At 34.3% G+C, this 18,646-nt stretch overlaps 1 protein-coding gene across 1 annotated transcript in view; it reads right to left on the bottom strand.

The window, feature by feature from the left end:
* Window positions 1-18,646, bottom strand: part of AP3B1 (adaptor related protein complex 3 subunit beta 1) — a 266,465-nt gene that overhangs the window by 89,635 nt on the left and 158,184 nt on the right. The window contains 4 exon segments of the mRNA NM_001002974.2: window positions 5,606-5,753; window positions 9,368-9,530; window positions 12,220-12,331; window positions 17,677-17,807. Coding sequence (NP_001002974.1) covers window positions 5,606-5,753; window positions 9,368-9,530; window positions 12,220-12,331; window positions 17,677-17,807 — 554 coding nt within the window.

The raw sequence follows: 18,646 nt of genomic DNA, 5'->3' as shown, positions 1-18,646 counted from the left end.
TGCACAATAAATTATAATCATGGTTTAAAATTTTTATTATTGGGCAGCCTGGATGGCTCAGTGGTTTAGTGCTGCCCTCAGCCCAGGGCGTGATCCTAGAGACCCTGGATCAAGTCCCACGTCGGGCTTCTTGCATGGAGTATTCTCCCTCTGCCTGTTTCTCTGCCTCTCCCTCTCCCGCTTCTCCCTCTGCCTGTTTCTCTGCCTCTCTCTCCTCTCTGTGTATTCTCATGAATAAATAAATAAAATCTTTAAAAAAATTTTATTTAAATCAATGATTATTTACATCTTCGGCAGCTGGTGCACAGACACAAGATATAATCAGAACTGGGACACCTGAGTGGCTCAGCCATTGAGCCTCTGCCTTTGGCTCGGGGTGGGATCTTGGAGTCCCAGGATTCAGTCCTGCATCTCCCTTTGCCTGTGTCTCTGTCTTTCTCTCTCTCTTTTTCTCTCTGTCTTTCATGAATAAATAAAAATCTTCAAAAAAAAAAAAAAAAAGATACCATCAGAACTACTGAATCACAGTTAAGGCATGAAGAATGAACTAACAAGGTGATAGTAGATATAACTATTATATGTAGGAACACGCTAATACACTGCCTAGTTTTAAAAACATCAAAGCCTAGATTCAATTAAAACAACTCAAAAGTCTGGTAACTTTTTAAAAAACATTTTAAATAAACCTGTGACCATCTGTTCAACACATAATTTTAACTACAAGCAGAATATAACTTAATTATATCAGTAAAAAATAGGATAAAGTGATATAAATGTGAATCTCTTCCTGATACAATGTGGTCTACATTATTAATTTTGCTTTTCATTCTTTTGTGTTAAAAAGTTCCTTTTACATTGTAAAAAGTATGGGAAAGCACTTAAAATATGGATCTATCAAAAGTAATTTTGTTATAGGTATAATTTGGGGTAAAAGAACTATTTTATAAGAAGGGTTAGACTTAAAATATTTTTCTAACTAGCATATTTCAGAAAAGAACACCTACCAATAAAAATATGCTTGCCCATCTAAATAATTGTCACTGAAAACACGATAATTTTCTTTGGTCATTACTGACAATATCTTCTCTAAGATGAGGACATCTTCTCCAATCATTAACACAAACAAATCTGAGGCCAGAATGTATGACTATAATATATAGTTTTATGTTTTATGGATATGCTGGGGCATAGTGTTGAATGACACATACTTCAAGAACATAAACAACAGTGGTTCTCAGTCTTTTGACTATCTCTACACCATTCACATGAGTAATGTCTTCTCATCAGTAACATTTTTCATTCCATGCAGTCATTCTCAACTAGGAGAAGTGGAGGGACCACTCTCTGATTGAGCCAGTTTTTCCTCAGCTTTTATTTTCTATAATAAGAGAAATGGTACAGAAGGAAAAACAGAGGCATAGAAATGAGAAAGCACACAACACGTTAAGAGAACTACAAATATGTAGTTGGGTATGTATGGATATTTACAAATATCCACTGGGATTAGAACACAGGGACAACTAAGGAAATTTGAGAACAGAGAGATAGGTTTGGCCATGTTTGCCTGCAGAGTTTTTACTGAACTAAAATAATAATGGGGCATCATTATGGGTAACTTTAACATTAACCTGGTAACCATTTAGAAACACTGCGGTTGGGGAATCGAAGGATGACCAATGGCAATGGTCTAAGAGTGAGGTCATGAAGAGCTGATTTAGTACGGTGGTAGGAGGAAAAGAAGAAACAGATATGAGATATAATACAAAGAATCTCTAAGACTTGGCAACTGTGTAAACATATAGGATATAGGAAAAGTCAAAGATAATTCTGGGGCTACAGATCTAGGTACTAGTACCAAACAGTAGAACAAGTCTCCTTCTGGCTATATCAGGTTTTGAGAAATCAGTAGCTCTTAAGAAGTCTAAGAATTTGGTTTAAGTTTAGAAAGAAAAGTTAGAGGGGTTCTAGAGATTTAGAGATGTTTTTATAGAAGTATTTCACTTAAATATTTTAGCTGAAACCATGGGATGGGAGTGAATGAGTCTCACAACGGGAAAAAAACATAGAGAAAAAGACTGAAAATAAGTGGATTCACATTGATTAATATTTTTTTAAAACTGTGTTCCAAGCACTAACTTTGGGGCCATGTTCACACTTAGATGTCAGAGGGGTTAAAAAGTGAAGCAATTAAAGGATTCAAAGGTCAAAGAAGTTAGAAGAAAGGAGATACAAAGAGTTTCAAGTAGTAGAGGAATAGTTACATAAGAAAATTAAGAAGGGTAATAACCAAGAGGTTACTGGGTTTAGGGAAATATAATGGTTGACTTTTCAGAAAGCAGTATCTGTAGGAAGTGGTTAAGAGTGGAAACCTATTTATTTATTTACTTTTAAGATTTTATTCATTTATTCATGAGAGAGAGAGAGAGAGAGAGAGAGGGGCAGAGACACAGGCAGAGGGAGAAGCAGGCTCCATGCAGGAAGCCCGATGTGGGACTTGATCCCGAGACTCCAGTATCATGCACTGGGCCAAAGGCAGGTGCCAAACCGCTGAGCCACCTGGGGATCCCCGAGTGGAAACCAATTTAAAGGGCTCTAAGAAATAACTGGATTAAGAGACTGTGGATGAAGACTACCTAGATTACTTTTCTGAATTCTCACTTTCATACACTCTCTATTTCTATCTCTCTCCCCTTTCCTGCTCCTCATCCCCCAACTGCTGTGAAAGACTTGAGTGCCTCGGTTGGTAGAGTAGGAATTAATTAGTGGAGAAAGGGACTGACAAGCGCAAATTATCAAAAAGGTCAAAGGAAGGAAGTTTTTTCTTGGCTGAGAGGACAGAAAATTGCTTACTTAGAGCTACACTTTAAGAAAAAGGAGGATAAGAGATTGCATATTAGAGAATGGAGAGAGGCAGGAGACATCCACAGTGAATAGCAGCTCAATCTTCTACAGAGAGGGGTCATACCTGGACATGAATTTATAATTTGAATGGCATAAAAAGAGTCAGAAAAATACAGGAGACAGTAAGTGCTCAAAAAAAATTTCAGTTCCTCTCTGCACCGGCGTTCTGAAATTCTACAATTATTGGTCTCCCAGGGAATTAATATTCAAGTTAAAAAAATGTTAACACTGCTGTTTTATATTTATATAGTGCTTTACATTGATCTTTCATATTTGATTTTTTATAATAGCACTTAAAAGTAGTAGATATTAGCAGTTTTAGTTTATAGATGAGGAAACTGAAGCATAAAGATATTATCTTCCAAAAAGTAGAACACTATACCCATCTCATAAGACCCCATAAAATAAACTGTTTTCAAAGCTATATATTCAAAGTACCTCCAAGGCTTCATTTTCATGCTCAATATCCCCAAAACACACTATCCAAGTGTAAGAAAAAGAAGAGAAACAGTAAAAGTATAGATTTAGTTTGGCTGCAGATTTAAGGCATATGAATTTTCAGCACTAACATACTGACATGCTAAATTAAGGTAAAGCACCCACCATCTGCCTTCATTACTCATAATCTAGAGCAGAAGCCACAACACTTGGTTTAAGGAGGACTTCTACAATTACAAAGCTGCCCATTATTAGAAAACTGGTAGACTTGTAATTGCAGACTATATTCCAAATCACTCAGAAAGGAATAGTAAAAAATAGTTATGGTGGCTCCTAGGTGGAGAATATTCCAAGTGATAAATTAAAACAAATAATCCTGTCTATTATAGATAGGAAAAGGCAATATGGAGAAAATAAGCCATATACACAAAACACATGGACATAAAACTATCAAGAATGTGAGTAAAATCTGAAGTTTTCAAGTCTTATTAGATTATTCCAATACTTTAAAATTTCATACTGATGTTCTACAGGAAAATATTTTCAATTATTAAGAGGCATTGCTCACTGAAATTGTTTGACAAAGAAGAAACAAACTGAAAGCTACCTCTGTAGCTTTCTAATGGGGTTCTAAAACTTTGCTTCTAATACTATGTAGGCACTAAAGTCTACATTTTTCAACTTTTACAAAACTCCCTAAGAATAGGCACTTAATACGCACTTTAATTCTACTCACTTGACATTCATTGATTTCTTGTTTGCTCATTTTTTAAAACACTGATTTCTAATTCTGGGTTGTATTTACTGTCAATTTCTAAAGCTTCTCTCTTTTAAATAACACCTTAAACTTTTAAAATAAATAAATAGGAAATGAATAATTTGATATAAATAACTTAAGTAGGAAATGATACAACGTCAAACCCACTATATGATACATTTTTTATGAGATCAGAATAATAAACATAAAAATCACTAACGTGATTTTTGGAAAAGAGAAATCTTAGATTATAGATAATAGACACAAGTTTTAAATATAAATTCAAGTTTAAAAAGGGTTTCGTTATATGCAAGAATATTTGCAATAAGGTAAGACAAAAACTAGCTAATTTTCAAACATGCTTATTCTTTTCAAAAATATGTTTATTCTTAAATAATAAATCTCTGGATGGGAGAAGGCAATTATCTACTTCAAGGAACTTATTTTTATCCTTGGCTACTCAGATGACTTATTAAAGGAATTCAAGTTAATAGAAAAAATAAATGAGAAAAATATTAAGTTAAAAAACTGAATTCAGTGAAAGGCAAAGTTTGACCACATTTTCAAAATATGGGATAATACAGTTTAATTACAGAAACTACTGCATTTGAAGCCCAGGACCAACATGATGCCTTGATAGGAAAGGAATAAAAATGAAGTATCAGAAAGATATGCAATAGGTATGAATATTATATTTTATATTAATAACAACATTTTTTCAATTTATACTTCTATTTTTTGCTGTTAGGCAGACAGGTTTCAGTGTTACAAAAAGAACATCAGAAAGCACTATCATTCTATTTCATAAGAGATTCTTACATTTGTTTTTAAATATAGGGCTAATGAATTTTATTAACCATTGAAAGTGTTCTATTACCCCAAATACCTGGTTTTAAAAAGCATTATTTGTCTCAATTTCTTATAATGTATATACATTTATATTACCTTGCTCAATATTATTTCTGTGACTTCCTTTTATTTCCCTTTTCTCAAAAGCCTCCATTGTCACGTGCTAGCTCATAATAAAAAGGGCCCTAACTCCTAACTCTGAGCTCTGTAACTTCAGAGGCAAAGAATGAGATTAAAAAAAGTTTCTTGGGCATTGCTGAGCAACCAGCTCCTGGTTTCAGGTAAGGCTGTGATCTCAGGGTAGTGAAATCTAGCCCTGTCAGGTTATGTACTTAGCGTAGAGTTGGTTTGGAATTCTCTTCTCCCTCTGTCCCTCCGTACCACGTTCTTACTTTCTCTCTAAAATAAATAAATAAATCTTAAAAAAAAAAAAGGTTTCCAATTTCTCTGTAGGGCTGAGTTAACAAAAAGGAAGCAATTATCTAATATAAAAAAACGAATGAATGAAGATGGTATTTTATTTTGTCAGTGACAATGTTAAATTTCTTTTCTCAATGTCTGGATTTTCAACAGAACTTTTTCAAAAGTATTTATTCTTAATTGGAAAAAGGCTATGAGAACACTTACTTTCAATTATAGTAATGTGCAATAATCTCTTACCATAGTAACTTTTTTGGATTCAGATTCACTTTCAGATTCTGATTCTGATTCAGAATCTGATGAACTTTCTTCTACTGAACTAGAATCAGTGCTGGAAGAATCCGAAGTTTTAGATTTTTCATTTTCTTTCTCTTCATCTTCAGAATCACTGTGGATAATAAATTTTAAAATATCAACGTTAAATCCTTTATATGGCAAATCGGAGCTATATGTCCATTTTGCCTATAAATCAGAACCTTTACTAGAGAAATATGTTTCCCTGAAAGTCCATTTTTTAATATGTAAAAGACAATAAAAATGGTTTTAAAATTCCACAGCATATTAATAAAATAATAGAGGTATATATATCAGAACCCAATCAAAATCAATTATATTACCACCTCACATATACTTCAAATGCAAAAAATCATAAAACAACACTAAATGATATCAGTAGAAAACAATTAACAATTAAATGTTTGATTTACCAGGAATATATATTAGGTGCTAATAGAAACAACTTCAAAGATACTTAAGACTGATTTTAAAATGTTGTTTCAAAATGCTAAATGTTCATTCATAAATTTAAATATACATATACTTTTGCTAAAATAGATTTGCACTTTATGGATTGTTTTGTCCAAGAAAATTATTTACATGTATTCTGAAATGTGACTCATAAACTATGTTTATGAGGAAATGCTAACCAGATCAAAAGAGATTTTTTTTTAAGAGATTATTTGACAGAGCATACAAAAGCAGAAGAGTGGCAGGAAGAGGGAGAGGGAGAAGCAGACTCCCCACTGAACAGGGAGCCCAATGTGGGGCTCGATCCCAGGATCCTGGGATTACCACCTGAACCTAGGGCAGATATTTAACTGAATGAGTCACCCAGGTGCCCCAACACAGATTTCTTCTAATGCAAAGTCTTACTAAAAATACAAGATAATCAAATATAAACTTTTAAAATAAAATACCAAATGATCAAACCTAAATGCTGATGCTACTCACTCATTCATTTAATAAGTATTAACGGGACCACCCACCAGGTGTTGCCAGTAAGTCAGTGCTAAGGATAAGGTATAGACGATCTCTGTGTTTCCCTTACAGTCTACATTCCATTAGAAAATACAGAGAAGATGGCAATGACAATAAAGTATGGTAAGTAATAAGTGATAAAGTATAATGTGTCATGAGAGAGCATCTAAACAAACTTAACCAAATTAGGGAATGCTTCCTAGAGGAAGACACATAAGCTGAGAAATAGGAGTAAGGCAGGGAATAGGGATAGTCTCAAGTAGGGAGGTAGTTCTCCAAGGAGAGGGAATACGTGAGGTAGCCAAATGGTCTTTTTTCAAAGAGAGATGCCTTATGGTCTTCTACATTTTCTCAAAACTGAAGGCCTAGCTCTCTTTCCATGTGTGTGTGTGTTTTTTTTTTTTTTTTAATACTGTGTCAGGCAGTTTTAGAAACTTCGTATCAATTAGCTAATTTAGATGTTCCAACATATTCTTACTGGGTGTATTATTATTCTATAATATTCAGGAAAGTTAAAAAAACTTGCTCAAGGACACATCACGTGGAGTGGCAGAACTGGAATTTGAACTCAGTTATGCTTCTTATTCTAAAGACCACATTTTCCCCACTACACCATACTAGATCCTTTCAAATGAAAAATACTTTGGAGTGTAAAACTCAAATTTAATCATAATAGTTATGACTACTAAAGGGTGGTTTTAAAGACACTTAAAGCTTGTAGCTTTCAGCAATTATCATTCAGGGGCACCTGGCTGGCTCAGTCAAAACAGCTCGAGACAACTCTTATCCTCAGGGTTTTAAGTTCAAACTCCATGTTGGGTGTAGAGATTACTTAAAAATAAAGCTTTTAGTAAGACTTATCATATAGGTACACCAGCAAAGTTTGAAAAAAAAAATTCTAAGAGACAGGCAGAAAAGCACAGGGGGAGAGAGTAGTGAGACAAGGAAAGAAATCAATATTTCCTAGAATTGATTTTTGTGGAGGAAATACGATTGCTGTTTATTAAAAATAAAGTCATGGTAACATCTCAGAGCACATGTAATTATATTCAATGACTAAAAAATATGTTTTTTTTTCCAGTAGCAAAGAATGGCAATTTACTATTCCCAACTCAATGGTTAAAACATGTACTTAAAAATATAAGGTTTTCAAGGTATATGAGATTCCCTTTGGTGTAATAAATAATTCTTTTAAATTAAAACATAGGCGGGATCCCTGGGTGGCGCAGCGGTTTGGCGCCTGTCTTTGGCCTAGGGCGCGATCCTGGAGACCCAGGATCGATTCCCACATCGGGCTCCCGGTGCATGGAGCCTGCTTCTCCCTCTGCCTGTGTCTCTGCCTCTCCTTCTCTCTCTGTGACTATCATAAATAAATAAAAATTTAAAAAAAAAAAAAAATAAATAAATAAATAAATAAATAAATTAAAACATAGGCAAAGAGAAAACTCCATTCCTGAAGGAAAAAAACACACAATGAATCTAACAGAATACACGATTAAAAATTTCTAGCATATTGACTTTTGCTACCTGTAAAGATACTGAATACACTGAACAAAATTTTCCCTTCCCGGAAATAACATACTTTTTATGAACTATAATCACAGATATTCTGATATTAAACCCGAAGTACAAAATTTCCCTCAAAGGATATTGCAAACCAAGTAAATCCTTCGCTGCAACAAGTGAATGATTCTGCATACATTTAACTTACAGCTTTTAAGATAAGATTTTAAAGGTAAAAGTGTTATTTTGTTATGCAGCACTCAATTTTGATGGGTAATTACTGTTTACCTTACTGCTTAGAGTTTCAGATGTTAATCTAATGAAAAGAATTTACTGGTAACTAGCTTTTTAACTTTGCAATGATGAAAAGCCTGTATTAATTTAACCTACAGATTTCATTTGTTCTGAACAGGAAAAACAATATAAATCACTTTTAAAATCATTAAATCCTGACTTAAATTAATAAAGTCATAATTAGGGCATTATGCTGTGTTTGTTATGGAAGTGGCAGGGCGAGTTGCTTTAATTACTGTCTGTAATAAAAGGAGCAGAGAGCGTACTGCGCCCCAATCAGTGCTGTCAGCCACGACTGAGCTGGGCTGCAAGCTCATCAAGTGAGCGGGCAGCAGGCTCCGAGGGAAAGGGCCATCATGTCTGCAGAGGCCACTCGCTGACAGCAAGGGGGAAAACAGACTCATACAATCCAAGGTATTAGCCCCAATTACTCAAAATTTTAATGACACTTTAATACACGATAATGCTGATAATGGGAGATCTTAAAAAGCGCTAACACTTAAATATCTTATGACCGTCTTCCTTCACAGCCCTTGACTCCAATATTTGGATCATAATCTTTTTACTATAACACTATTTAGAAAAATCAATTGTCTTAGTTACATAATGGCAAAGTGTTGAAGGATTTAATTTTAGCCCTCAGCAAAATTGCTACAAAAGGTAATTAAGTGTTTCATACCTACTTCTTGATCACTTAACTCAGCCTTCCAAGGTTATACCAATTTTCAAAATGTAACCCAAAGATTTGTTCAAGTTCAAAATGAAAACTAACTATAGTAAGTTATAGAATAATGGGAACTAGTATTCTAATTAATTTTACAAAACTCAGTATCTGTTTGGGTAAAAATACATGTATTTTCTCACTTACTTTACAAATTAAAGGGAAATGTTATCCTGGGGGAAAATGCCACAGAATATTTTTTGAAGAAAATTATGACAAAATATTACCTTTTCCCTTTACTTTTGGAGTTCCTCTTGGCTGTTCTTTTGTCTCCTACTTCTGACACACTTTCACTGTCACTCCTATGCTCACTGGAGGAGTCCTCACTGCTGTCCTCACTGCTGTCTCCCTCTTCGTCTTGTTCTCCACTTGCACTTCCAGATTCACTCTCTGAAAAAATATAACCAGATGCTTCTTGATTTAGAGCCATTTAATTATACATAAGGACCCAAGTAACTGTCAATATTCATTAGAAATGAAACCAGATGTTGAATTTTAGATTACTGGACCCCACATGTTCAACTCAATTTCCACACTCTTGTCATTCGGTCCTCCCACACCCACATTCCTGCCACAGTGTGTGTAAGGAGCTCCAAAAGACAGACAAGGCACTCTGAGAGTGAGTGGGGAAAAGCAAAGAAAAGGTGAACTAAGTAAACTAAATTTGAGAGAATCTCATTTTTCAAATCCTTAAGTATTTAGTTATGGCAAAAACTTTTTTTTAAGGAATGTATAAGGATAGAGAAATAATTTTTAATTCTACTGATGGTGAGAAATTTTATTGAGAGAAGGTGGCAAGAGATGAATCCTTTTAGGTATAAATTTTGAGAGGGGAATGAGCCATTTGACTCATTTGTAAAAAATTCAACTCAAAGACAATAAATAAAATTACTAATTACAAAGTTATTACTTATTTCAGGTAGTATAGGAATTTTCCTTAGGTCAAAGAGATCATAAAATTATACTGTGGAGCTATACATTTCCATGTTTTATATACAATTTATAGCATACTAGGACTCTTCCCAGAAGTGATACATGTAGTTTATCTGTGTGTATTTTAAACATGAAGCATAATTTTTTACTATTTGAAATGATTATAGTATAAAGCTGTAGCCTAGATAAGAGGAGACAAACTGTTCCCCCATCTATTATCTACCTGATGAAGGGCCCTTAGCCAGAACATATTACAATAGGTAAATAGTATCTACTTTATGAGGATTGATTTATGCATCACACAGTGAAAAGTTAGGATTACCCATATTCCTTTGGAATAGCATATAGTAGTTAAAAGCATGGGTTTTCAAGTAGGAATCTCTGGGTTCAAATCCTAGCTTTGCCACTTACAAGTTCTAAGACTGAGCAAGTTATTCAACCTCTCTGGGTCTTAGTTTCCTTTCCAGCAATGATGACAATAATACTAGCTACAGAGCTGTTGTGAAGATTTAAGGATTTGAAACATGTAAAGGTGATTAGGACACAACAGTGCCTGCCACATGGAAAGGCATTCATTATCATCAGCTTCTACAAGAGCAAAATTTACCTTACCCAAATTTTATAAAACTGAACAGGATATTTTAAATTTGTTGTGATATGAAAGCTGTGCACATGTATGTATTAACTCAGATAACTGACCTACCCCATAAGTAATGAAAAGAATGATAGCTTCTAAGCTACTTTCTTATGTTAATTACATGGGAGTTTCAAAGGAGTCTGGGTTCAGTTTGCTTCAGGAACCAACTTCAATTTTCAGGTTAGTAACATCTTCCCCACCTTCTTGAAAAGTGAACAAGTTTTCATTCAGCATTAATTTTATGTCAAAGTTAGTAAAATCCTTGAGGAAATTTGTTTATCCTCTAGAAGACGTGCTCACGGGGAAAATCATCTCATAATCTCTAATGAGAAAAGATACCGTTTCCTCCAGTAGCTAGAGTGGAACAACTGCCACATACTCAGATCAATCCATGAAGTCTAAATAGGGTATTTCAAGTATGTATTTTAAAAAGTTAGCCTATGAACAGATAGGAGCTTATGAATAAATATCCATATGGTACACTTTTAATTATACAAACAGATCTTTCCTAATGATCTTATTTCTAAAATTCCCTATTTTTTAGCATTAACACTCTACATTGAAGTATATTCTCCATTTTTGACCTATCATTTCAGAATGTGATACATCACAGATTAATTTATCAGATACAGGAAACAAAGATTTTGATAGGGGAAACTGAGGAAAAAGTGAATGAATTACCTTAGAGTAAGTAATGGATGACCAAGCAATAGTGAAGAGCTCTGGTTTCTTTAAGGAAAAAGTTATAGAAGAAAAAGGTGTCTTTGATCTTGGGTCAGATATGTCTCTTAGGTTAATTGTTAAAAAGAGCGCTAGAAAGTAACTCCAATGTATCTTTCATTACACAAACTGCTCAAAGAATTTTAGTACTGAAGGGCCTTAAAAGCATCTAACTTTGCCTCTGCATTAAACAGAAAAAGACAAAGGCAAGTGCCTTATTTGGTTGGCATAACTAAAATGCAGCACTTCTAAATCCTTCCTGTTTAGCATTCTTTCTTTGTATATGGTGTCCTAATCATTTTACCTCTGATTCTTTATAATACACAACACATTTATTAATTTTAGCTTTACTTTCTACAGGTTCATTTAGAAATAAAAGAGTATAAAATGATAAAGAACAGAGTACTCAATGTTTAAAATAAACTGTACATTTTTATAGAAGAGTTACTTTTAAAGGTCCCACTAAAGGCTTATCAAATATAAAATCATGTTTTTCAATATGCTATAAATATAACAGGCAATGTGGGTTAGAATTTTAAAAAGCATGAGTTTCTGTTTCAACTCTATCATTTCTTAGCTAGATGATCAAGAGGCAAAGTCAAATGAGAAAGGATCAGAAATTACTTAGAAAACTATATAAAATGACATGTGATAGGCATTATAGTAATAGTATAAACTTTATTTGAACCCATTTGTTGAATATTATGTACTAGGCCTTATTGTTTTTTTTGGAGGCACAGCACATAAGCTATAGTGAACAAAGTGTTTTCAATAAATTGTAAACCCCACCACTGTCACTGCTGCTATCAGAAGAGTCCTCTTCCTCCTCAGAATCAGAATAAAATTTCTTAGCAGGATTCTCTTTCTTTGCTTTTCCTGCTGGAGTCCATTCTTTTGCCTGCTTAAAAAAAAAAAAAAAAAAAAAAAAGGAAAATTGTAAATACAAATGAATTCTCATTAGGGGATTCAGGCTTCTGGCAAACAATCATTCAGAATACATTGTGAACCCAAAAGAAAGCTGCAGGTCTCAAAAGAGAAAGCAACCATTAGAAGATCTAGCATTAAGGCTGATTCCCCTTTACTCCTAAATAGAGGAACTCGAATCTCAGAGCACATTCTGTTAAATCCAACAACCTTATTTTACATATAGTTTTTTTTTTAATTTTTATTTATTTATGATAGTCACACAGAGAGAGAGAGAGGCAGAGACATAGGCAGAGGAAGAAGCAGGCTCCATGCATCGGGAGCCCGACGTGGGATTCGATCCCGGGTGTCCAGGATCGCACCTGGGCCAAAGGCAGGCGCCAAACTGCTGCGCCACCCAGGGATCCCTACATATAGTTTTAAATACTTTTGTATTTGGTGGTCTGCAGGAGATCTGAACTAAAGTAATATGCTCTAGAAGAGGTAAAGGCAGTTAAAGGCAGACACCATAGCAGTAACAAGAAATGCAAGATCATAGCTAAATACTGAGGTTAAGCTATAAACACACACCTGAAAACAGTATAGGCAATCAAACCTTACCGCCTCAACGGCCTAAACCCTGGGGTAATCTTTGACTTCTCTCTCTCTCTCTCATATCCTAAACATCTAATCCACAAAAAAGCCTTTTGACAAGTTGGTCCTTTACCACGGGTCAGAGCCATCTCTCAGATCACTGCAACTGCTTGTTTTGCTTCTATTCATACCCCCATTCCCCAACTCCAAGTTTGCTCAACACAGGAGATAAAATGACTAAATTAAAACCGAAGTCTGTGATGAAGCCTCTCTGGAGTCTGAAAGCTTGCCACAGCTTCCCATTTCACTCAAAAAAGCCAGTAGTTACAATAATCTGCTCGTCCTACAGGACCACGCCTGTGTATCCTTTCTCACCTCCTGCCACTGCTCTCCCTCTGGCCCACTCTGTACCAGTACCTCCTAATTCTTCCTTCACACACCTCAGTCATGCTTCCCAGCCTTCCCCAGCTGACTGCCCTTCCCATGCTCTCCCTCAAATAACGGCATGGCTCACTCCACTTCCTTCAAGTCTTTGCACAAAAGTCACCTTGGAGAGGACTACCCTATTTAAAAATTCCAACCTCCCATTGCAGGCACTTCTTTTAAAAAAAAAAAAAAAAAGATTTATTTATTCATGAGAGACACAGACTGAGGGAGAGAAAGAGACAGAGGCAGAGTGAGAAGCAGGCTCCCAATAGGGAGCCTGATGTGGGACTCAGTCCTGGATCCCAGGATCACGACATCACGACCTGAGCCAAGGCAGGTGCCCAACCACTGAGCAATGGGGACCCAGGCGTCCCCATTGCAGGCACTTCTGATCTTTGCTTTTTTTTTTTTTTTTTTTTGTCACAGCACTTATTACTTTCCAACACACTATACAATTTACAAATTTATTGTCTATCCCTGCCAGAACCTCAGCTTCTGGAGAGCAGGGTATTTGAATACTTTGTACACTGATTTATCTCAAAAGTGTCTGGCACAATAATGATGAGTTGTGTGAATAGCTCCTTAAAGACTTTAATACAGTGCATTAAAATAAATTGTTTTCATAATTGTGACCTTGATTTATCAAAAAAAATTATGTTTCATACACAGGGAAATCTGTATTTTTAAGAGGTCAAAAATGGTTAAGACTCATTTATTTATCAAATTTTCAATGGAGTTTCTACTATGTGTCAGTCTGCTAGAGTACATGACAGAGGTTTAAGAATGATCTTCAACAGTGGATGCATATTAAAATCACTAAGAATATCTTTAAAATATTAATACAAACAAAAAATATACTAACACTTAAAAAGCTAATACCTGGGATTTACCTCCACAGATTCTGATTTAAATCGTTTGCTGCAAGTCTCACACAAGTTTGAAGATCTCCATGTGATTATAAAATGCAGTTAGGGTTGTAAAGACCTGATCTAGAGGGCTTTAGGGCTTAAGGTATGTTGCTTAAAAAGATAAGCTTCAATAACCTGGAAAATTACTATATAGACAATAATAGAAAATAAGTAAAAATTCCTTGAATATATTTGAATAAGATACATAAGGTCAGCAGTACTGCTTTCTTTTTATATATGTTAAAATGCTCTGTCCTCCAAGTATGAATAAAGATACTGTTGTATAAACAAAGTTCTCCTATATTTTGTAAACACTGAAGGTCATATTTTTTCTTAAATCCTTAAGACAAGCATATTTTTCTGAAGCCTGATTAAAGTGTGCCAGATCAATGTGTGGAAAAAAATTACTTAACTAGATGGCTTTCAGGGTAAGACCAAATCAACAAATAAGGGAAATTAGGCTTCTATGCTCAAAGGGGTAAATTATCTTGACATGGCCATGAGCTCTTTCTTCATAGAGTTTTAGGTTTTAAGCAATAAAAACATTTTAACTTTTTTATGGTCCTTTATGACGATGGTAAGTCTATTATTCTGAGCAAAAGAAGTAATGAGAAAGAGAAGAGGAAGACAACAGTGAAGGACTAATCTGAAAAGTGCTGAGAGGAATAAAATATTAAAAGTAGATGTGTTTATAAAGCAAAATACATTTGATATACAAAATATGGTCTTTCTCTAAGAGGCGGGATGGTCTAGAACCTAGCAAAAAAATTCTAAAGGATCTTTAAAACTTATTGGTATCATAATATAAACAAATGTTATATCCATTATCCTGGAAATGGTAGTGTGCAATCCTAAATGACTTCTACTGCCAATCTTAACTAGGTTCCCTATCAGATTATTTAAACCTAGGTTATATTTCCTAATGGTGAGATGCGACCCTGTAAGATCACTTTATGGTAAAACTAGGATAGCACAGTGTATTATGTGCATGAAATACATTGATGTGATTTTGCAGGAGGGTGATAGAGTGAGAGGCAAGAAAGACTATAAGGAACACTACTTTCAGCACTGTTGCAGCTGCATTTGATAATAAAACTATGTATATTATTTTTATACCTACTTAACATCTCTTATAGTGTAATTTTAATCCAAAATGTCTAAAGACCGGTAGATTAAAACTGCTTTTTGCATAGTTATCAATGGATGGGGACAGTTTTCTTCAACCAGGTTCCATCAGTTTTAATCATTCTCCATAGTAAGTTGCCAATTATTAGAATGCAGTCAGCAAAATGAAAAAGAAATCAACTTGTTTCTGTTGAACTGGATAGGTGAAATGAGCGTAAGAAAATAGGTTAAGTATTGTCCCTGTGAGGTAGTTATGCTTAGAAGAGCACAAGACAATGGAAAAAGCCAGCCAACCAACCAATCCATCAGCCAATACAAGGATACTGCTGAAACCAAATTAAATTGCAGAGCATTGCTATCAATATCTGGGAAAATAGGGATCCCTGGGTGGCTCAGCGGTTTGGCACCTGCCTTTGGACCAGGGTGTGATCCTGGAGTCCTGGGATCAAGTCCTACGTCAGGCTCCCTGAATGGAGCCTGCTTCTCCCTCTGCTTCTCTCTCTCTGTGTCTCTCATGATTAAATAAAATTTTTTAAAAAAGAAAAAAGAAAAAATATCTGGGAAGATAAACTGTTTTATTTTTAAATTTTTTTGGTGGATGGGGCCACAAGGAGGAAGGACAGCATCTAAGTGGAGGGAGGATAAAAGGATGTTTCTCTGTGTGCCAAAACATTATGTACCCAACAATGGAAAAGGACAGGACCACAAAACAATGAGCAGGAATAATAAGAAATCAGGAGAAAGATTCAGTCTTTGGAAGGAATCAAAACAAAGAAAATTTCTCTGTATTCTAGCATCTGACACAAAGTTGCACAAATAAGCAATCTTTAAAGAGTGTGTAAGAGTATGTATATCTGAGTAAAAAACAACAAACTTAGTTTCAAGGAGGAATGGACATACAATTAATTTTAATAACTTTCACATTTGTTTAATAACCTCTAAATAGAGATACTTCGCCACGACATAAAAATGACAGTGCCAAGTACTAAGAATAGCACAGATCTGCAAATGAGCTCAAGCTTCCTCTCCTCATGTTACGTAATAAAATGCAGTAAGTGACAGCAAGAACAGTGGACTCTGAACTGGGTTAGAATCCCAGTTCCATCACTTACTAACTACATGAGCTTGAGCAACTTAAGTTCTCTGAACCCTGGTTTCCTCATCTGTAAAATCGGAATAACAATAACCATCATTTACAGTTGTTATAAGGTTTAAACAAGATAATGTGTGCAAAACATTATCAAAGTACACTGCCAGGGTTTGCTAAACAGAGCCAATAATAGTTATTGTTTCTGACCATGCTTCAAAGCCAGGATAAGTTTGAATAGTTAAGAGAAACGTATTTCTCAAAAGGACCAAATTACATGGCTAGGCCTGTTGTAGAAACTTTTCTATTTAAAGTAACAAAGACTTCCTTTTTATATGGAAAATTTAATAGGCAAGGAGGTTAACTGACTTTCCCAGAGGAATTAGTGGTAAAGAACTTTGGTTATTTGAATCCTAGTTCGATACATCTTTTCGGTCAGAAAAGCACCTAGAATGTAATACCTAATTGTTCTTTTTTATTAACTCTAAAAAGTACCAGATATATTTCACATAATCAATTTTTAAAGACAATCAGAAGACCCTTGTCTTTTCTTGTTCATGTAAGAAAGAAAAATATTAGCAAAGAACATTAATTCTCTTATTTTAGTAGCCAGCATTTTTTTTAAAGATCTAGGAAAAGAGTATTTATTTAGAGAGCTTTTACTTTTTAAATGTAAAAGCAACATATTATTCATTTTAGTTATGACCTTCTCTGAGGACATTTTTTGTACACAATGCAACCTTTTTACGTTTAGGCTTCACTTAAAACAGGTTCATCAAAAAATCTGGAAGAACACTTTGTATGGTTTTTCTGGAAGAGAACAGCAAAAATTATTTAGATAAATATTGACAAGAAGCTTACGATTCTCTAAACAAAGTAGAAAAAACTCAATCCAATGAGACTAAATACCTTAGAAATTGAATCTACACAGCTAAAAATGCAATACCAAAAATGTGGGTGGCACTGATGCAGGGAATTCAATTCTCTATTTCCTTGAAGAAAAAGAACAAGTACATGTACAATGACATAGGAATACTACAATATTCAGTTCCCATAACAGCAAGATATATCTAACACATTACATTTAGAAATACCGGAACAATTTTCAATTTTCAACCACCCAAAAAAGCTTTTATATAAAACAATAGTTATTCTTGAATCTCCCACTGCTTGACAAAATTAATTTCAGAAAGGTCAACTTACCAACTCTATTACTTCTACATTTCGAACTGATGGGTCCGGCGCCACCTCTGGCCAATTAGATAATTCCAGGTACCCGATAGCTTTAGTATTGAGAGTATGAGATAAAGTGCCAAGCTGGAAATGATCCCTATCTATTAAAATAGAGGAAAATACAAAATAAACAATATGAGCTCTATATAACAGAGAACAATCCTCATCAGAGCTCAAGGTAATTGGCATATTACCTCAAATGTCAAGGAATAAATATAAACTAGGAAGCTCTTCATAGGTCAAAAAACTGATTTCAGTCCATAGATTACAATAATCTCTCCCATAATGGTCAATAAAAAAGCTAATCAGTCAGTGTGTTTAGAGGTGTTGCTCTGAAATGTAGCTTCTCTAAAAATTACTTTACTGTGAATATTAAGAATGACAGCACAGTTAAACAATCCATATACATGTCTTAGCACAAACACATCCAGAATTTTAATAGTTTTTCTACAAAACTGAACTGCTTTTTATCACCAACAATTAAATAAGAAACAAAATGAAAACCAAGGTATATAATTGTTTGATTTTAACTCTGATGGCTACTTGTTAAAACTAATAAAATAATCATTCTTTTTAAAAGCTGGGAAAAATAAGTCAACTTTGATCTTTAAAAAGTAAATTAAAAAAAAAAAGTAAATTTAAAGGGATATTTTTAGGAAATAATTCTCCCCAGAAAAGTTTTGTTACTGTACATTGAATATTTAATTAGTAACAACTCACTATTAAGGTAAAAATTATACTCCTTATTAAATAAAACTGTCTACTTAAAACAGAAATGAAGTCAATGTCTATCAGAACAACACAGCTTTCATCTACTATCCAGCTAAACTGTTTAGTAAGAATAAAAATAAAATCATAAGAATGAAATTATTTAGGTAAATAAGGTGTATAAAAATATAAACTTTAATATAAAGGTGCTCTAAAGAACAGATAAGTAGGA

The sequence above is a fragment of the Canis lupus genome, chromosome 3, assembly GCF_011100685.1.
Source record: "Canis lupus familiaris isolate Mischka breed German Shepherd chromosome 3, alternate assembly UU_Cfam_GSD_1.0, whole genome shotgun sequence".
In the NCBI taxonomy this organism is placed as follows: domain Eukaryota; kingdom Metazoa; phylum Chordata; class Mammalia; order Carnivora; family Canidae; genus Canis; species Canis lupus.
This window is presented reverse-complemented; position numbering and strand designations above follow the sequence as displayed.